Genomic DNA, 22,331 nt, shown 5'->3' on the forward strand with positions numbered 1-22,331 from the left:
AAAGTGTACACTCTCTTCTCCTTGTACACAAAAGAACCTCATTGGCAAAGAGTATCCCAGTATTGAAATTGCGGACTCCCGCGCTGTATTAAGTGACAAATATATTTATACATTATTAATTGTTCATCATTTTTAGGCCAGTTTATGTACTGTATTTTTACGTGGTTGATATAATAATATTTTAATAAAAAAAGATATATTAGATTCATCTAGCGCTCCCATTCTTTCTTTTTTTCACATCCATTTTGTTTCGAATATATTAGTATTGCCCTTTCAAATTCAGGGGTGAAAATAATAAATGTAATTATTCATATTCTAAATGAACGTTGTCTTAAATAATGTGCTATGTGGTATTTTGCCTTTTCCTGTATTTGACATATTAAAACATGGAAAAAACTTCAGATTGGATAATCTGAGAAATCTGGATGACAGATTAAAACAGATAAACCAGTGAAACTATTTGGTAGGACAGCAGATGCATTTTACCAAGCACAATCATTCATTTGATACCTGTACACACTTATTTATGGTGTTCCAGATAACTGTACCGGATTTTCAAAAAATATCTGCATTCTTCAAATGATAACGGATTGGCTACCGGCTAGTATGTGCACAGGGCTAATACTGCGACTAGAAGAAGGTGGTAGTCCAGTAGAGTGCCAAGCACTGAATTAGTATAATACAGCTATAATAAAATATAATTTTGCCAACGTAGTGTAATTTATTCAGTGATTTCACTGTAGTACCCCTCACAGGTAAGAAATAAGGAGGCTGGTAGCATCTATGAAGTGTAGGGCTCATGTGCCTGCCCTAGGACTGCATAGAATGCATGATTTCTGCAGACAGCATAGACTAAAGAGTGCATCTCATCAACAGTGCAAGTATGTTAGATGGTTGGAAAAACAGATGTACTTGAAAGTGCCTGTGTATTGCTTAGCATTGTATCTCAAGATGGAAGGATCTGTCTCGTGTTCTTTACTGAATAAAGGCTAGTCACTTTTATTTACTTCCATTTGGATGCATTTACCATAAATCCAAAGCTTAGCAAATCTTTCTGGAGCTTGCGCCAGATAGGATTATTATGGGCTAATATTTGCATAGTTCCCAAGTGTGCCGACAGCTGTGCATTTACAAAAAGACTCCTGGATCATAAACCCAAAAGTCCTCTCGTTGCAAAGACAGCTCTTATCAAAAAACTGCCCTTTGCAATTTTAATTGAGATTGTACATTGTACGGCAGTGTATCGCATTTAAAATGCGATGCTTGATACATCCCGCCCTAAATAAAATTTTATGTTGAGGAAAGACCGAAATAAATGAGTTTTATGGGATTGAAAGTGTGCATTTACAGCACTGTTCTTGGGTTAGTGGAGAACCACAGAGCCGCCTTCCTCTGGCAAAGTGACAATTTTTACACCACTTTCAATGGGCCAATGATCAGACAATGGCCTAAACTTTCAATGGGATTCCTTTCACACATTCCAGGCACCTCCATAGGAAAAGTGCAATTATAGGTACAATTGTACCATTTTACCATAGTGACCTGAAAGTTTTTTTGCAGAGAGGCACAATATGTAGTATTTTGGCATTACATATAATACAGCTCTAATAGTAAACAGACAAGAGGTGATGGAGCAGATCAGTGCAGGGAGGGAGCAGTACATTTGTTCCAATGGTAATGATTAATATAATAATAATAATAATAATAATAATAATAATATAATTATCATGTGGACGAGTATCACGGTGCGTGATTAGCATACCCAGGAATTAATTAATTGCTGGTAATTAAATTAGATGGTTTCCAGCCAGGTCTATTTATGGAGTGGTAGCAACATTTGTGGTTATGCTAAATCAAGGTAATACAGAATCCTCAATTCTAGTAGTCCCTGGCGTAAATTATTCCTTATTTAGGAATAAGGTGAACTTGACATTTTTCAGACATGTTGGTTGGAAAAGTTAAAAGTACGCAGCAAAACATTACACTTAACAGGCCTGTGCATGTCCAACTGTCCAGCTATCATCTTTCTGATGATAAATCAACATAACTTTAGTACATTACATGGAAAGTCTAAGAAGTAATCTATCATCGTCTGTCGCATGTTAAGTGTTCCATTCATCTCCCATTTAAGTCAGTTGGAGCTTTGCCCAGAACAATCTGCATTACGCACAGTGAAGACAGATGAATCACCACCAAATTAATTTCATTTGCTTCTTTGGTCATAAACAAGCATTCCGTTAATTCATTAAAGCACTTTAATGTAAAAAATCAGGGTTTGCTTCAGACGTCAAGTTTGTGTCTATTTCAGGGTCATATTTCGAGGGTGGGCTTAGAGCAGTATATTTGAGTTGAAATCCTCCTCCGGTGATGGAACCGTCTGACAAAAATTTCAAAGTCATAACATTTCCTGAAAGGAAAACACAAGAAGGAGTATGAGTAAGAATTTGTAATACTTTTACAATTCTACTTGGGTTGGACTCCTCGTTGAAATAACATAATCACAGGTTTAAGTTACTTTGCAAAATCACTGTTATTTAATTTCTACTGGATATATACTGGATATAATTCCAAGCATATTGAGGTACCAGGAGAAAGCAGCCATCCAGTTTATAATACAAGCGTAAAACGCTCATCCATACATAGATTTATAAGAGTAGTTTTGCAGTTACATAGAAACATAGAATTTGACGGCAGATAAGAACCACTTGGCCCATCTAGTCTGCCCCTTTTTTATTTTATCCTTTAGGCAATCTCAACCCTTTTTTAACCTTAATTCTTTGTAAGGATATCCATATGCCTGTCCCAAGCATGTTTAAATTGCCCTACAGTCTTAGCCTCTACCACCTCTGATGGGAGGCTATTCCACTTATCCACTACCCTTTCTGTGAAGTAATTTTTCCTTAAATTTCCCCTGAACCTCCCCCCCCTCCAGTCTCAATGTATGCCCTCGAGTTCTAATACTTCTTTTCCTTTGAAGAATGTTTCCCTCCTGAACTTTAAGACCCTTGATATATTTGAAAGTTTCTATCATGTCCCCCCTTTCCCTTCTCTCCTCCAAACTATACATGTTAAGATCTTTTAGCCTTTCCGGGTAAGTTTTGTGATGTAGGCCATGCACCATTTTAGTTGCCCTTCTTTGTACACTCTCTAATGTATTTATATCCTTCTGGAGATAGGGTCTCCAGAACTGGACACAGTATTCCAGATGGGGCCGTACCAATGACCTATACAGTGGCATTATCACTTCTTTTTTCCTGCTACTGATTCCTCTCCCTATGCAACCAAGCATCTGACTTGCCTTTCTCATTGATTTGTTGCATTGCTTTCCTGCCTTCAAGTCACTTGAAATAATGACTCCTAAATCTCTTTCCTCCTCAGTTAATGGGTATTGTATTTACTGTACCTACAGGAGAAGCTTTCTCTGTCATTTAGATGCTAGTCCAGATTTCAGCATTACATTTAATTGGTGAATTAGTTGAATAGTGATCAGTGATAGGATATGTGGTTTTCCGAGGAATGGTATTATCTTGGAGAGGCATTTTATGCAGTACTACAGTAGTAGTTGTTCCCACTGTTAACTGGATATTTTTGTGTAGTTTTTTTTTCTCTTTCTCAGATTTATCTGCCTTTAATAGAAATTGTTTTGTGAAAGCTAATTTGTATTTTATTCTCCCTTTCACCTGGTATATTTGGTTTCCCCATTTATAATAAAATTGCTCAAAAATCTGATTACAGTATTAAGTTAATAATTTATTAGCTCAGAAAATACACTTTTAGCAGCCAGTGGCTGAATTTATTCTCAAAGTTCTGTAAATCAGAACCAGAATGTGGAGATTAGGCTATTTTTAAGGACAATATCAAAAGGAAATGTGTAGTCCAGAGTGAGTATCCCTCTTAAAGAGAGACCCTTTAGAGCAGAGATGGGCAAACTATGGCCTGTGGCCCAAAAGCAGCCTGCCCCCTTCTACAAATTACACCCCCTCACCCCATACAGTATTCTACCAGAGCTCTGGACACCTCTGTCCGTAGTTTGGAAGTGGTAAATGCTTAGCATCACCCAGCAACATCACTGCTGGGCTGAAAATCCCACCAACTCGACTTCCAGTCCACCTTTGCCATCCAGAAACAGCAGTCACTGGAGTTAGTGCCAAGTGGCGGTTCAAAGGTGGGTGTTGGGTGGACCAAAGATAAGCTATTGGAGCCAGACAGGAGACAGGGGGGCTCCGGGCTGGCATACAGTATACGGACATGAGAGTAGATCTATTTACTGGCATATAAATCCATGATAGGGGGCTCTGGATTGGCATATTATGATGGTGGGTTCTGAGCTGTAAGAAAAAAAATGTGTCACTCTCTGTTCAACATAATCTTTTTTAAATATATCTTTCCAAAAAAAGATGCCCCTGCTCTAGAGGTATGCACTGAATATTAGTGTTACTCCAAGTAAGTATTGTCTTAATGACTCCCTATCTATTCTCAGTGTTTCACTGTGGCCTCTTCTTTAGCACTTAACAATGTAGACCAGCACCACTAGGCCTGCTTCGATGAGGTCACCATGTCATGCTCTACCACAATGCTTTTTAAACTTTATCTGTCTTCACTTTATTTCTATCCAAGTTTTGATAAATCCCCTTCTCAGTCCTCAAGACACACAAACAGGTCAGGCTTTAAGGATATCCATGCTTGAGCACAGATACTGTAGTTAAATAAAAATGACTGAGATACTAATTAATTTGCCTGTGCTCAACATGTATATGCTTAAACCCTGGACTGTTAGTATGTCTTGAGGAGTTTGAGAAACAATTCTCTAAAAAGTTAAATCCAATAGAAACTGCCACATAAACTATACATTATACAAAATTCCCATCTTCTTTTGAAAAGTCTTTAGCAAATGTTAAAAACAGTGTTGCTAAATAGTTCTATATTTGTGTAAGTTTCTTTTTTGCGTACGAAATGTGAAGATACTAATCCAATTTATTACTCGCAGTTACAGTCAGAAACTAGTGATAATCCTTCCCTTTCCTCTGTGCAATATATTTAGCCCAATGGAGATTTACTGTGCAGTGTATACATATGCAGATTTTCCATCTCATTCTTAGTAAAAGAGAATTACTTTGTATGTATGTTATTTCCTTTATTTTTTTCTCATTGAAATAAACTATTTCTTTAATAAAGTACCATATGATCCTCATACTGTTTTAGATTTTCATGCCAGTACTTATGAAACATAACAAATTTATCAGCTTTACAGTAATTGTATTGTATAGCTGTCAGTAACTGCATTTGCACACAATAGATAACTGATCAGTTTTCAGTGTTACCTGTACTGATGATGTCATCAGGAAGCATGTCTCCACAAAACCTAGAGATTAAGAAAGAAAAATGAAAAACATAAAAAGGAATAAATATAATTGAAAAAAAAAAAACTTTCAAAGTAAACCATGGAACCAAAGTTTATTCTGTGCCGTGCCTCATTATTTTGGAAGAACACCTCCTGAGGAAGTTGGATGACCTGCAATGAAATGCCTAGGACCACACCCACATTTTTGTTACTATTAGGGAGATGTATTAAGCAGTGAAAGAGTGGAGAGGTGAGCCAGTGGAAAAGTTGCCCATTGCAACCAATCAGCATTGAAGTAACATTTATAATTTGCATACTATAAAATTATACAGAGCAGCTGATTGGTTGTCATGGGCAACTTCTCCATTGGCTCACTTCTCCACTCTTTTCACTGCTCACTCTCCCCTTATGTGCCACATTGCCATGTATAAACGACATATCATATTTTAATATTTGTGAAATTCATGATGTTTTTGACTGGGCCATGCCAATTCTGACAGTGGTCATATTAGGGAAGGCCATCGGTGTGACTGCCATTGATGGTGATATGGCAAGTGGCCATCGATGATAGCAAACTATGCAATGGATGACCATCAATGGATTAACAAACCAATGGTCATCCCTGTTCTTTAACCACTTCCCTGGCATGGTCACATCAGATGCTATCACACCAGGCTGGGCTTTCCCTGACATGGTCGCATTTGATGCGAACCAATCAGAAAGCTCACTGTGCAGCAATTGCTGCTCTCAGAGGGACCTCCGGTCAGCCTGGCAGCAACCCCCACACCCACTACAGACATTAGCAGCCGCTGGGGAAATGTAAAAAAACCCCCAGCCCCTTACCTTCCTGAGAGGCACACCGGGGGTGGTATGCAGTCAGCATACCGCTCGGCTGTCAGAATATTGACGCCGGAATCCCGACTGGAGAGCCATACTCCCGACGGTATACCGGCGAGGTAGGTGATTCCCCCTCTATGGGTGTCCATGACACCCATAGAGTGAGAATAGACCCTGTGGCAACCATAGCTTGTCACTGAGCCTGCAAGGGGCTTTGTTGCGCTCGCCCCCTGCTGCATTCCACCGCTCAGGACTCCTATGTCAGTATACTGACATTTGGCATCCCGTGCGGCGGTAACACATACTGAACCCCCGATGTTCCGATCATCGATGGTCATGATTTTCTGACCATCGATGTTTGCACCAATGTTTTTTGATTTTTTTTTTAGAAAATTATTTTGTACAATCTTTATTTAAATATTTTTGACCTAAGTCAATCATAAAAAAACCCAGACTATTTCTGAGCATTGGAAAAAATATTCCTCAGTTAAGTGATTAAATGACTGACCCATGGGCCAATCAAAACCTGGGAATGGGGCCTTGCGCATGTCGGGGGTGGAGCTATGGTTCTCCCACATCCATGGCAAAAGTATTCTACACTGACCATAAACCATCGATGATTATGAATCATCGATGGTCTATGGCCATACCTAGGTCATGTCACTGCTTGCAAGAGTTGTTGAATAAAGGCTTGTTTTAATTGTACAAGCTCTCAGTAGTGTGTTTCATTTCCCCCCACCCCCTTACATACACTCACAGAACTACAGAACTAGGAGAAGCTCCCAGTACATGCTGACATCGGAGGATTCCGGATGAGTAACATCTGAACTCATTCTGTGACGTAATCATGTCCTACTGACTTCATATAGGGCCCAATTCAGCAAGGATCGCAAATCAGCAAAATTAGTAAAAAAAAAAGCGTAAAAACACAAATTCTGCAACTTAAATAGCAAAAACTGAGAAAAAAAACCACAATTTCTGAGACTTGGCAAAAACTGCGTTTGCACTACGAAAGTAGGCATGTAGGGGGCATACTAAAGGGCTGGACTCGCAAAAACTATGATCAGGGGCGTGTGTGGGCGTATGCTGATGGTCAGTGGGCGGTGCATTTGCAATTTTTACAACAGATCGCACATTTCTGATGTGCAGTTTCTGAGTGACTACAGGTCTACCTTAAAATTTGCACAAGCTGACCTCAGTTGTAGACTGCATGTAAACTGCAATCATTGCTACATTACACCTCAGACCACAAATCACTTCATTCAGCTGTATTGGAACTTAGAAACATGTAAGGTATTGTTTAACTCTGTAAAACATGTTGATTGTGAAAATATATGTTACTAACCGATTTGTGTTTACACTTACTAACAATCGAGGTTTTACAACCACACTATTTGATAGAAACAAATGTAAAATAACCTTTACAAGCATTTTGCTTAGTAGTATCTGCTGAATGACATTTAGCTTCCTAACTTTTTTTTTTGTTAAACATACCCACATACATTTTTATTTTATTTTATTTGTGCGCTACATACATAAACATATGTTGAAGAACAGCAACACCATCTTTTTATTTTCAAGTTCTGCAAATTCTGCTCCATTTGTATACTTATTGAAACAAATATTTACACATAGGCCCTCATTCCGAATTGATCGCTAGCTGCTTTCTTTCGCAGCGCAGCGATCAGGCAAAAAAACGGCAATTCTGCACATGCGTATGGGGCGCAATGCGCACGCGCGACGTACTTTCACAAAAACCGACGTAGTTTCACACAAGGTCTAGCGACGCTTTTCAATCGCACTGCTGACCGCAGAGTGATTGACAGGAAATGGGTGTTTCTGGGTGGTAATTGACCATTTTCGGGGAGTGTGTGAAAAAACGCAAGCATGACAAATACAAACGTGAGTGTGCCTGGAAAAACGCAGGCGTGGCTGGCCGAACGCAGGGCGTGTTCATGACCTCAAAACAGGAACTAAACAGTCTGAAGTGATCGCTAGCTAGGAGTAAGTCTCGAGCTACTCTGAAACTGCACATTTTTTTTTGTAACAGTGCTGCGATCCTTTCGTTTGCACTTCTGCTAAGCTAAGATACACTCCCAGAGGGCGGCGGCTTAGCATTTGCACTGCTGCTAAAAGCTGCTAGCGAGCGGACAACTCGGAATGAGGGCCATAATTCCTTAAAGTAAGGTACAGTATGTAAATAAAAGCAAAGAAACAATAGTATGTAATGTTTGACCACTTCACAATCAAAAAAACACTATATTTTTTTAAATAAAAATTTTACTGTTGTTTCCGAATTGAAATATTTTGACTCCAAAAAAAGTGTGTTTGTTAAAACATATACCAATAATTGCTGTTCTGTAGTGTTTAGAGGTTAGAATTCACACTTTCTCTAGCTGAATATATTTGAACACAGTTATGGGCATTAGTCAATGTTTGAAGAAAAACACTATGGTGTCTTTAAGATAATAATTGCTAAATTACCACAAGATCATTTGACCAATTAAGTGATGATTGAATTGATTTACAATTGTTAAGTAGTTTCTTTAATTTGGGTGCAGGAAAGTAGGTTGTGCAATTTTTAAGGGAAAAACACTGTTGTTAGCACAAAATGCAACATCAGAAACATGTACGCAAAAATTGCGATAATTAGGATGGTTTTTGCAATATTTGCACATTTCACAAGGCCTCCTTTTCGTTAAATTAAATTAGTGTTGCAGTTTTTCCGTTTTGGCGTGCTTTCGCAATTTTGCTTTTGCTCGCAATTTTTGCTAATTAGTAATTTTTGCAATCTTTACTGAATTTGCACCATAATTCGTAGCCATTTGTATTATCAGGAGTGAAAGTGATTGTGAGGGAGCAAGGTGGTAAGAAATATGGGAGCATCAATACTAAAGAACACTGTGGATAATTTTTTCCTATAAACCTTAAATGAACACATAAGACTGGTTTCCTTGCATTGGAAAGATGAGGAACAATCATTGGTCAGACTTTTTAATACTGTGCTTAGACAATTAAATTGGGGTTGGGGAGAGGGAGAAACCTGTGCACAAGTACTTGTATTAGTTGAATGGCATACCCTCTGGTAAAGTGGTTATTTAATATACCCAGTGTATATTACGGGAGTGCTGCCTAAGACAATAAATGGAACTAGAAACAGGCAAGAACAGAAGGATTCATTGTCTTATAATGGCGCACAAAAAAAATCATGAATTTAAAATATAACTTTTATTTGTATTATTAATAAAAAGCCTAACTAGTAAAATATGCTAAAACAATGTGTACTCAATAGACTGTGTAAAAGAAAATGTGAAATAAAGTTGGAAATATGAATGAAAACTGATGAGTCACTGTCCAATCACCAGATGCTGTCACTTTGTGTGATGATAATAGGTGCTGGCTCATCAGACATAGATCATAATATTGGATGGTATGCAAAAATAAGTCGGCAGTGCGGACGCATTACTATTAATTGAGGAAACTTAGACCCTCACTATTACATGATAAAAAGTGTGATCATTTAATCACCACGTCGAATTAATAAAATAATTGAGTGCATTTGATATATGCCACTCAACCTTTATCCCATCAATGCTATTGTACCAATTATATGATTTACTTAAACCTGTATCTTTTTATTACCCCTTTTTAAGATTTTAAATAAAGTATCATTCAGTGTTAGACATTTTTTTTTAAAAACAGCAATCATTTACAGTGCAAAACCAGGTTGGTTTTGCCTTGTAAATGATTGCTGCTTTAAAAATAAATGGGCTTACTCGCATGGATCAGCATGCCTAATTCAGCATGGATTGTAGATGTGCGAAAAAACGCACATCTACGATCCATTTCTCTGACTTGCAAGGCGATGTTTTCGCATGTAGGCAGATGGCTACCCGCCATGTTTCGGGTCACAGCGGATGTGTGTGGCGTCACGCAGCCGCCGCGGCCTGCCCCGCAAACGGCCCAGACACACCTGCATTGTCTGGACTGCGCCCTGAAAATGCTCCCGCAACGCCCCCTCCCCATCCCGCTAACTCGTCTGCCTGTCAGTCAGCAGAGGCGTTCGCAGATGTGAGATTCTTTCCCATTTTACTGTGCGCGCACGCGCAGTGCAGTTGCTGCGTGTGCGCACACTTAACAGGGCTTCGGCATGCAAACGCTGCCACAGCAGCGATCCATGCTGAATTAGGCCCAAAGTCCTGTACCTCCAGCAACTCAGAGGCTATTACATTTAGCCCTAAAGTCTCTGTCTATGGAAAAGAAGCACATTTCTCTTACGTTCTAGAGGATGCTGGGGACTCCATAAGGACCATGGGGTATAGACGGGCTCCGCAGGAGACATGGGCACTATAAAGAACTTTAGATGGGTGTGCACTGGCTCCTCCCTCTATGCCCCTCCTCCAGACCTCAGTTAGATCCTGTGCCCAGAGGAGACTGGGTGCATTACAGGGGAGCTCTCCTGAGTTTCTCTGAAAAAGAATTTTGTTAGGTTTTTTATTTTCAGGGAGCACTGCTGGCAACAGGCTCCCTGCATCGTGGAAATGAGGAGAGAGAAGCAGACCTACTTAAATGATAGGCTCTGCTTTTTAGGCTACTGGACACCATTAGCTCCAGAGGGTCGGAACGCAGGTCTCACCCTCGCCGTTCGTCCCAGAGCCGCGCCGCCGTCCTCACAGAGCCGGAAGATAGAAGCCGGGTGAGTATAAGAAGAAAGAAGACTTCAAAGGCGGCAGTAGACTTCAGATCTTCTCTGAGGTAATGCGCCATTGCTCCCACACACAACACACACTGCAGGCACAGATGGGTGCAGGGCGCAGGGGGGGGGGGGGGGCGCCCTGGCAGCAATAATAAACCTATTGGACTGGCAAACAGGCATATATAGGCTGAGGAGGCAATATATATTATAATCCCCCGCCAGTATTAAAAAAATTGAGCGGGACCGAAGCCTGCCGCTGAGGGGGTGGAGCTTGATCCCACAGCACTAACCAGCGCCATTTTCTCCACAGCACACTGCAGAGAAGCTGGCTCCCCGGACTCTCCCCTGCTGAACACGGTGACACAGGGCAAAAAAGAGGGGGAGGGGGCACTTGTAAGGCGCAGTGAGTGTATAGATATATACATATAATTATATAAAAGCGCTGTTTATCTGGGAATTTTGTTTCCAGTGTCAGTAGGCGCTGGGTGTGTGCTGGCATACTCTCTCTCTGTCTCTCTAAAGGGCTTTATTGGGGAATTGTCTTTATCTAAATATATCCCTGTGTGTGGGGGGGTGTCGGTACGCATGTGTCGGCATGTCTGAAGCGGAAGGCTCATCTAAGGAGGAGGTGGAGCAGATGATTGTGGTGTCTCCGTCGGCAACGCAGACACCTGATTGATTGGACATGTGGAATGTTTTAAATGCAAATGTTACATAAGAGATTAGACAAAGCAGAGTCCAGGGATAATACAGGGAGTCAATCAGTGGCTTTGTCGGTGTCACAGGGCCCTTCAGAGTCTCAAAAACGTCCCCTATCCCAAATAGCAGACACTGATACCGACACGGATTCTGACTCCAGTGTCGACTACGATGATACGAGGTTACACCCAAGGGTGGCCAAAAGCATTCATTATATGATTATTGCAATAAAAGATGTTTTGCATATCACAGATGACCCCTCTGTCCCTGACACGAGGGTACACATGTTTAAGGAAAAGAAACCTGAGGTAACCTTTCCCCCATCTCATGAGCTGAACGCGTTATTTGAAAAGACTTGGGAATCTCCAGACAAGAGACTGCAGATTCCCAAAAGAATTCTTATGGCGTATCCTTTCCCTGCACAGGACAGGGTGCGGTGGGAATCCTCGCCCAGGGTGGACAAGGCTTTAATGCGCTTATCCAAGAAGGTGGCGCTACCGTCTCCAGACACGGCAGCCCTCAAGGATCCTGCTGATCGCAGACAGGAAACGACTTTAAAATCAATATATACACATACGGGTGCTTTACTCAGACCGGCAATAGCATCGGCTTGGGTTTGTAGCGCTGTAGCAGCTTGGACAGATACCTTGTCAGCTGATATTGATACCCTAGATAGGGATACCATTTTATTGACCTTAGGTCACATTAAAGACGCAGTCTTATATATGAGAGACGCTCAGAGAGACGTTGGGCTGCTAGGTTCGAGAGCCACCGCCATGGCGATTTCTGCTAGGCGAGCACTGTGGGCCCGCCAATGGACGGGTGATGCCGACTCAAAAAGGCATATGGAAGTTTTGCCTTACAAGGGTGAGGTTTTATTTGGGGAAGGGCTTACGGACCTGGTTTCCACAGCTACAGCGGGTAAATCTACCTTTTTGCCTTATGTTCCCCCACAGCAAAAGAAAACACCACAGTATCAAATGCAGTCCTTTCGGTCGCATAAGTCCAGAAGAGGTCGGGGATCTTCCTTCCTCGCCAGAGGTAAGGGTAGAGGGAAAAGAATGCCTGCTACGGCTAGTTCCCAGGAGCAGAAGTCCTCCCCGGCTTCTACTAAATCCACCGCATGACGCTGGGGCTCCACTGAGCCGGTTGGGGCACGTCTTCAACTTTTCAGCCACGTCTGGGTTCAGTCGGACGTGGATCCTTGGGCGCTGGAAATTGTATCCCAAGGCTACGAGCTGGAATTCGAAGACGTGCCTCCTCGCCGATTCTTCAAATCGGCTTTACCAGTTTCTCCCCCAGAGAGGGAGATAGTTTTAGCTGCAATTCAAAAGCTGTGTCAACAGCAAGTGATTATCAAGGTTCCCCTAATTCAACAGGGAAAGGGGTACTATTCAACCCTGTTTGTGGTCCCGAAACCGGATGGCTCGGTCAGACCCATTCTAAATTTAAAATCCCTAAACCTGTACTTAAAAAGGTTCAAGTTCAAGATAGAATCGCTCAGGGCGGTTATCTCCAGCTTGGAAGGGGGGGATTTTATGGTGTCACTAGACATAAAGGATGCATACCTTCACATCCCCATATATCTTCCTCATCAGGCATACCTGAGATTCGCTGTACAGGACTGTCATTACCAGTTTCAGACGTTGCTGTTTGGGCTTTCCACGGCCCCGAGGGTTTTAACCAAGGTAATGGCGGAAATGATGGTGCTCCTACACACGCAAGGAGTCACAATTATCCCGTACTTGGACGATCTCCTGATAAAAGCGAGATCAAAGGAACAGTTGCAGAAAAGTGTGTCGCTCTCCCTGAGAGTGCTGCAACAGCATGGCTGGATTCTAAATCTACCAAAGTCACAGTTGGTTCCTACGACTCGGCTGTCGTTCTTAGGCATGATTCTGGACACAGAACAAAAGAGGGTTTTTCTCCCGATGGAAAAAGCCCAGGAACTCCAGAACATGGTCAGAGACCTGTTAAAACCGAAGAGAGTGTCAGTACATCAATGCACGAGTACTGAGGAAAATGGTGGCGACCTACGAGGCCATCCCCTTCGGCAGGTTTCATGCGAGGACTTTTCAGTGGGACCTTCTCGACAAGTGGTCCAGATCCCATCTTCAAATACATCAGAAAATAACCCTGTCCCCCAGGGCCAGGGTGTCTCTCCTGTGGTGGCTGCAGAGTGCTCACCTTCTAGAGGGTCGCAGGTTCGGCATTCAAGACTGGGTTCTGGTGACCACGGACGCGAGCCTCCGAGGATGAGGAGCAGTCACACAGGGAAGAAACTTTCAGGGACTATGGTCAAGCCAAGAGGCTTTTCTACACATCAACATACTGGAATTAAGGGCCATATACAATGGCCTTCGACAAGCGGAGAATCTTCTTCGCGACCTACTGGTTCTGATTCAATCAGACAACGTCACAGCCGTGGCTCATGTAAACCGCCAAGGCGGGACAAGGAGCAGAGTGGCAATGGCGGAAGCCACCAGGATTCTGCGCTGGGCAGAAAATCACGTAAGTGCTCTGTCAGCGGTATTCATTCCGGGAGTGGACAACTGGGAAGCAGACTTCCTCAGCAGACACGATCTCCATCCAGGAGAGTGGGGACTTCATCAAGAAGTTTTTGCAGAGATAACAAGTCTTTGGGGACTTCCTCAAATAGACATGAAGCTTCGGAGGTATTGTGCCAGGTCAAGGGACCCTCAGGCAGTAGCAGTGGACGCCCTGGTGACACCATGGGTGTTTCAGTCGGTCTATGTGTTCCCTCCTCTTCCTCTCATCTCAAAAATATTGAGAATCATAAGACGAAAAAGAGTGCAGACAATACTCGTTGTTCCAGATTGGCCTCGAAGGGCCTGGTATTCAGATCTTCAGGAGATGCTCACAGAAGAACCATGGCCTCTTCCTCTCAGGGAGGACCTGTTGCAGCAGGGGCCCTGCGTGTTTCAAGACTTACCGCGGTTACATTTGACGGCATGGCGGTTGAGCACCGAATCCTAGCTGGGAAAGGTATTCCGGAGGAAGTCATCCCTACTCTGATAAAGGCTAGGAAGGAGGTGACGGCGAAACATTATCACCGTATTTGGAGGAAGTATTTATCTTGGTGTGAAGCCAAGAATGCTCCTACGGAAGATTTCCACTTGGGCCATTTTCTCCACTTTCTACAGACAGGAGTGGATGTGGGCCTAAAGTTAGGCTCCATTAAGGTACAGATTTCGGCCCTATCTATATTCTTCCAGAAGGAATTGGCTTCTCTCCCAGAAGTCCAGACTTTTGTAAATGGAGTGCTACACATCCAGTTTCCTTTTGTGCCCCCAGTGGCACCATGGGACCTTAACGTGGTGTTACAGTTCCTAAAATCTCACTGGTTTGAGCCTCTTCAAACAGTTGAATTAAAATTTCTCACTTGGAAGGTGGTCATGTTGTTGGCCTTGGCATCTGCAAGGCGGGTGTCCGGATTGGCGGCCTTGTATCATAAGAGCCCTTATCTCATTTTCCATGTGGATAGAGCTGAGTTGAGGACGTCCTCAATTTTTGCCTAAGGTGGTGTCATCATTTCATATGAACCGACCTATTGTGGTGCCTGTGGCTACGGGAGACTTGGAGGATTCCAAGTCCCTTGATGTAGTCAGGGCCTTAAAAATTTACGTAGCCAGGACGGCTCAGATTAGGAAAACAGAGGCACTGTTTGTCCTGTATGCAGCCAACAAGATTGGCGCTCCTGCTTCTCAGCAGACTATTGCTCGCTGGATCTGTAACACGATTCAGTAGGCTCATTCTACGGCTGGATTGCCGTTACCAAATTCGGTAAAGGCCCATTCCACTAGGGAGGTGGGCTCTTCTTGGGCGGCTGCCCGAGGCGTCTCGGCATTACAGCTTTGCCGAGCGGCGACTTGGTCGGGTTCAAACACTTTTGCAAAATTCTACAAGTTTGAAACCCTGGCTGATGAGGACCTCATGTTTGCTCAATCGGTGCTGCAGAGTCATCCGCACCCTCCCGCCCATTTTGGAGCTTTGGTATAATCCCCATGGTCCTTACGGAGTCCCCAGCATCCTCTAGGACGTAAGAGAAAATAAGATTTTAAACCTACCGGTAAATCTTTTTCTCCTAGTCCGTAGAGGATGCTGGGCGCCCGTCCCAGTGCGGACATATTTCTTCATGACTTGTATATAGTTGTTGCTTACATAAGGGTTATGTTACAGTTAAGATCAGTCGTTGGCTGATACTGTTGTGTTCATACTGTTAACTGGTTGCGTATATTCCAGGTTATACGGTGTGGATGGGTTGGGCTGGTATGAATCTTGCCCTTAGCTTTACAAAAATCCTTTCCTCGTACTGTCCGTCTCCTCTGGGCACAGTTTCTCTAACTGAGGTCTGGAGGAGGGGCATAGAGGGAGGAGCCAGTGCACACCCATCTAAAGTTCTTTATAGTGCCCATGTCCCCTGCGGAGCCCGTCTATACCCCATGGTCCTTACGGAGTCCCCAGCATCCTCTACGGACTAGGAGAAAAAGATTTACCGGTAGGTTTAAAATCTTATTTTTAAGCCACAGTCCAAGCTACATAACAGAAGGCTTCATGCATATTACAGTGAAACATAATAAAATATATCTCTATGTCACCTCGCTCTTCTAAATAGTAAGGCTAAACATCCACTGGAGTATTTACAATGGGTGCAGCGTGTGCGGTGCACATGGGGACCAGGGGGTCCTACACCGACACCTGGCACCCATTTTTTTCAATACTTACCCTCCGGAGAAATCACCTAGGAAATGGTGTGGTGCAGTTAGAAAATCACAGGGAAAATGTCCGCCATGCCATTTTCCCAGAGACCTATGCATGCGCAGTAGACTCTGGGACATTGCTAGGGTCCCCTAGTGCCCAGAGTCTTCATCACTGCTGGCTAGAGTGGAGGGGGCCCAGACTGAGTCTGCACACGGGCCTCCTCCACTCTAGAAGCGCCCCAGTAAACAGCATTATTGTAGAACCAAAACAGAAACCTTTATTTAATTAAAATGGAGAGGTGGTACAAAAGGGCAGAAGGTTGGACGTTTACACTGCATCTCCTACAGATTTATATGCTGCAGTTACAGCGAGAGGGAATGTGCTTTTATATGTGAAGGGTGGACCACTGAGGTGCGCTAATGGCACACAAAGTTACTTTGTGGTGCGCATTGCTTGAGCTTCATTAATGAGCTCCACTGTCTATAGATGTTTTCATTGTAAACATTTACTGATAAAGGAGCCAGTAATAGTGCTTGTGTTTTCTGTCTGCATATCCAATGACTCTCCCTACTAGCATGACATGACTCATTTTGAAAATATTCTCTGTAAAATGTAGTTAAAAAACCCAGAAAGTAAAGAACAAAAACAAAAAAACACAGAAGTAAAAAATATATAAATTCATGAATTTTAGATATTAGGATATGATTTACCTTCCTACTAAACCATGAAAATCATCATAGCTGTCATATACTTCTAAGTAGTCAGACAGACAGTCAGTGTCTTCCTCAATATCCATCTCTAAGAACTGCAGGAGAATCGGCTGGCCAATGTTGACTCGTATATGCCAATAGCAGATTTGCTCATTTTCATATTCATCAGGATATCCTGGGGATTTAATAATCCTCTCTTGCTCAGTAAACACTCCACCGCACTCCTTTGCTGAAAACCAAATACATATAATTACTATATACTATGTTGTATATTCAAGTACATAAAATATCAACATTCTAGTCATTACATTTCCTCCTTTCTGTCTATGTAATATAATAGTTGTAGAATGGTGGAAGTGTACTTAGATAGTCTCTTCCAAGTGTACTTAGATAGTCTCATCCAAGATAGTCTTTCCTGTTTTATTGGGATAGTGGCACTGAGAGTGGGGGGAGTGAGTACTCTTTAGTCAGGCAGGGCCAGTTGGAACTTGGAGGGGCCCAGTTAGGGCCAAGGTCCCACTGCCCCCCTTCCTAGTTGCAGACAGCGACACTTAAGGCAGGGAGATAGAGGACTGACAACTGCTGCTGCAGCAGCCTCTCTCCTCAGCCCAGCACAAGCTGCTGTGTACTGGGTTGGGGAGAGAGGCGGCTGCCGGGAGGGACAGCGGGACAGTGTCCAATAACGGTGCGGTCCCGCTGTATTTAGGACAGTTGGGAGGTATGGTATAACAGAGCACCAGTTCGCTGCATATTCACACATAAAAGGGAAAGACTTATGGTACTCTTTCAAAGAAGGTTAATGGTACAAGTAGCAACATTGTTACACATATGCAGTAATAGAAAAATGAGCGTATAGTTATGATCCGGACAAAAATATCTGTATACCCTAGATACCCGGAATTAAAGTGTAGGTTAATACATATGTAATGTAAGTTCTAAAAAGTGTAATATATTACTGAGATTGATGCATTCAAACCAGCATTGCGTGTCAATTGCAGTGGAAAAATGCAGGGCTACAACACGTGTATTAACAGACAAAGGTCTCGATTCAGACCTGATTGCTGCTATGCGTTTTTGCACAGCGTGCGATTATCGATAGACTGCGCATGCGTATGCACCGAAATGCACACGTGTGTCGCCAAACATCAACAGGCATCACTGAACAGCGTCAGGCTGGTGCAAAAATTTCAATTGCACAGCCATTTGCTGATTAACAGGAAGACGCTGATTGACAGGGAATACGCAGGCGTTCCCAAGCATTTGCAGGGAGGGTGTGTGACGTCAGCTCCCGACCCGATCAGCCTGTTCTCATCGCACTGTAGGAGTAAGTCCTGGGCTGCGCACACTGGTTAAAACATTAAATGGTGAGTGCGGTGCATACAGATTTGTAGCTGTCCGCTGACTGAGGGGAATTTGTAGGACGGCGTACACATGCGATCACACACTTGCACGGACGAATTTACACTCTATCCGAATGCAGGACAACAAAATAAGCAGCACAGCGATCAGGTCTGAATCACTGATTTTTGAATGTTAGTAAATGTGTGTTTCAGCCCCTGAAACACAACATTAATTTAGATTGATTTGAAATCGATTAAAAAAGAATACTGTTAAAAAATGTCATCTAAAATCGACTTTTAGAAAAGGAGTCACCTCAAGTGTTTTGATTCTGATTCTGATTTGGATTTGGATTTCTCTAAAAAACATGTAATTTGTACCTACAGTATTCTACACTATTTACTACAATAGTTCCTACAGTAATATTAACATCATAACATTCATTTCCAGGCAGTATTGACCACACTCTCCTGCACTTGCAAGCAATCCAAAACCATACCTCCCAACTTTAGCATCATCCAGGGAGGGACATCATCGCGCGCACGAATTTAGGGGCCGTTGCCTAATGAAAAGGGTGCGTGGCCTCACGGCAACTGCCGCGATCGCAAGCCACGCCCCCATTTTTGTCATTATGTGGGCATGGACAGCGCTGAGAGAGCTGCTGGCCATGCCCCCTGTCCCTCTCTGTCAGGGAATAGACGCTGTGCGCATGCGCACAACATCTATTCACCGTTGCTCTGCTCAGAGCAGCGAGTGACAAATGGGGATCTCCCAACTGCCCCCCCACCTGCGGGACACTGCGACCCGCGGGTGGGACAGCGTGACAGACCGTGAAAAACGGGACTGTCCCGCCAAAATCGGGACAGTTGGGAGGTATGCCGAAACCCAAGATTTGGATCTGAAATTCAAGTTTCGACACAAGGGAAGTTCTGAATTTGGATTCGGTTCCACTCAGATCCCCTTTATTCAGATCAGTTTGGATTTCTGAAAAAGAAATCGAACCACAAATCTCTAATTGTAATAGGAGAAAATATTACCCTTACTTGCATATTATACATGGTCTTACTGACACAGCCCTTTTGTGGTTCCTATCCTACTTATCTAATTGCTCCTTCAGTGTTCACTTCTCTGAATCTACCTCCTCTTTGCTACCTCTTTCAGTTGGAGTACCGCAAGGCTCAGTCTTGGGTCCTCTGCTTTTCTCTATCTATACCTCATCTCTTGGTAAACTAATCAGCTCTTTTGGATTTCAGTATCATCTGTACGCAGATGATACTCATATCTACCTATCCTCTCCAGATTTGTCCCTATCTGTATTGGGCCATATCACTGAATGCCAATCTGCCATTTCATCTTGAATGTCATCTCACCACCTCAAACTTAATATTTCAAAGACAGAGTTAATTATATTTCCACCAGCCAATAGTAGGTACCAACCTGATATCTCTACAACTGTAGAAAACTCGACAATCTACCCTACCCCACAAGCTCGCTGCCTAAGTGTCATCCTTGACTCTGATCTGTCATTTGTTCCCCACATTCAATCGGTCTCAAAATCATGTAACATGCATCTAAAAAACATATCCAAAATACGACCATACCTTACACAAGACACTGCTAAAACTCTAATCCATGCTCTCATTATCCGCATTGATTATTGCAATAGTCTCCTAGCTGGTCTTCCCAAAACGAGACTGAATGTAGCTGCGAGGCTAATCTTCCTCGCTAGACGTTCATCGTCTGCAGATCCACTCTGTCAGTCCCTCCATTGGTTACCTGTATTCTACCGTATTCAATATAAAATACTTTTACTCACACACGAGGCCATTAACCAAACTACACCAACGTACATCACTTCGCTTATCTCAAAATATCTCCCAACCCGACCTCTTCGCTCTTCACAAGATCTGAGTCTCTCATCCGCACTCATTACTCGCTCCCACTCACGATTACAGGACATTCATCGGGCTGCACCCACTCTGTGGAATGCCCTACCTCGTACAATAAGACTCTCCTCTAGTCTCCAAACCTTCAAGCATTCCCTGCAAACTCACCTCTTCAGGCAAGCGTATCAAATTCCAGAACTGCCCACACACAGTAACTTTCATAAACCTTCCTATCAAATTGCATCCACTCTGCACAGTCCACACATATCCTCACGTCTTCTTATCCTTCTCTCGACCCCGATTCATCATTGCTGTGTGACCATATCATACAGCCCACCAAGAACCTTTGCAATCTGGTGGACAACTATGCAATAGGTAGCACCTATCCTTGTGTATCCATACCTATTTACCTATAGATTGTAAACTTGCGAGCAGGGCCTTCCTACCTCTATGACTGTTTGTTATTACCCAGTTTTGTTATATCATTGTTTTCATTGTTATATCATTGTTATTTACAATTGTAAAGCGCAACGGAATTTGCTGCACTATATAAGAAACTGTTAATAAATAAATTAAGAACAGCATAAATTACACTTTATTTGTACAGTACCGTGAGGATTATAGCAGTAGGCATCCCATCTTTCACTCTTATTTAACCGGTAGCCATAATCAATGATGCCTTTTTTCCCAAATCCACAGTTGAATGTAGGTTTTACTATGGGATACCCAACTCTTCCTTTCTGCAGCCATCCTGCAGCGCATACATGGAACCCTGGGGACCATAAAAACATAAAAAGTAATCAACATAAGCAGAATCCATGGGTGTTGCCGAACGGTTATAAAAACTATCATCTCTCATTACCCTGTAATACCAGACCCATTACTTATTATAATTTTCCTTCTTTTCCTGTCTGTTTCCTCTGTTAATGTTAATGGCCAGGCTTAATTACTCTTAATAGTATGGACTGTTCTCTACGGCTGCACAAGACATTAAAGATCAGACATTTTGCGTGACTGTAATCCTCAGACAGTTTAACTTACTGACTTGTTTAAACAAAGAAGCAATAAATATAAAACATCTATTATGTGATCACTTGGCATGGCTAGGGTAGAGTCAATTTATTTTACGTAGATGCATTTGTTAAAGTCAATAGTTTCTAGACTGTGTAATAAAGAACCATATAAAACCATCATGATGCAATCGCTAGCATTAGATTTCTGTTAAAATTTGAGCACACATCACTAAATTATGATTCGGTACATACTCTATCTTGTGACAAATGAACAAAATTAGTGGCATAAAGGAAAATATAAAAAATATAATGTTCTGTACTGTATGTGTGTATATATATATATATATATATATATATATACACACACACACACATATATACATATACACTAGAAATAAGTAAGGTAACAAGACCTCTCACATGTTTACTGTTCTCTATTTCTTTCTAATTTCCCACAGGGACAGAGCAGGTAGACCACTGCTTCCCCTTCCCCCTATGCCTCATACTGTCCCAATAACTGCTGTAGGATGGCGGGCTGGAGGAAACATGGGTGCGTAGTGTAATCAGATTTCTGCGTCTAAAGGGCACATCAGCAGCTGGCATTCATCGCCAACTTGTGGAGGTGTACGTTGATAACGTCATGTCAGGGAAACAGGTTTGGCTTTGGTCCACTGCCTCTGATATCGACAGGACAAACATTCAAGATGAGCAGCGATCCGGCTAGTGAAACATGTCCACCACAGATGTCAATTTGATTTCCATCTCTTTGGACCATTGAAGAAGCATGTATAGGGGTATACCGCACAGGAAGATAATGAAATATAGGATAGATATTCTAGGTACCAAAATACAATGATAGAGATTGAAAATTTAGTATTTCCTAATCAATCTTGGATTTGGTGGTGCACCCTGAGTCAGTAATAATACATATGACAAAGAAAGAAGAAAAGAAGACTCTTGTGGGTGCACTCTTAAATGGTCTTAAAGTATTAAAGATAAGATAATTGATAAAATCATTTAATTTTTATTCATATCACAAATAAAACAGATTGTAGTTGAATATAGAAGTGAAAAAGAAAAAGAAAAAAA

At 42.4% G+C, this 22,331-nt stretch overlaps 1 protein-coding gene across 1 annotated transcript in view; it reads right to left on the reverse strand.

Annotated features, from left to right (window-relative positions):
* Positions 1–243: 243 nt before the first annotated feature.
* Positions 244–22,331, reverse strand: part of TNFAIP6 (TNF alpha induced protein 6) — a 77,036-nt gene continuing 54,948 nt past the window's right edge. Inside the window, exons 3-6 of the mRNA XM_063932290.1 lie at positions 20,840–21,001; positions 17,006–17,234; positions 5,322–5,362; positions 244–2,407 (exon numbers count right to left, since the gene is read on the reverse strand). Coding sequence (XP_063788360.1) covers positions 2,256–2,407; positions 5,322–5,362; positions 17,006–17,234; positions 20,840–21,001 — 584 coding nt within the window. The 3' untranslated portion in view covers positions 244–2,255. The remainder of the gene's footprint in view (positions 2,408–5,321; positions 5,363–17,005; positions 17,235–20,839; positions 21,002–22,331) is intronic.

This window comes from Pseudophryne corroboree, chromosome 7 (assembly GCF_028390025.1).
Source record: "Pseudophryne corroboree isolate aPseCor3 chromosome 7, aPseCor3.hap2, whole genome shotgun sequence".
NCBI lineage: Eukaryota > Metazoa > Chordata > Amphibia > Anura > Myobatrachidae > Pseudophryne > Pseudophryne corroboree.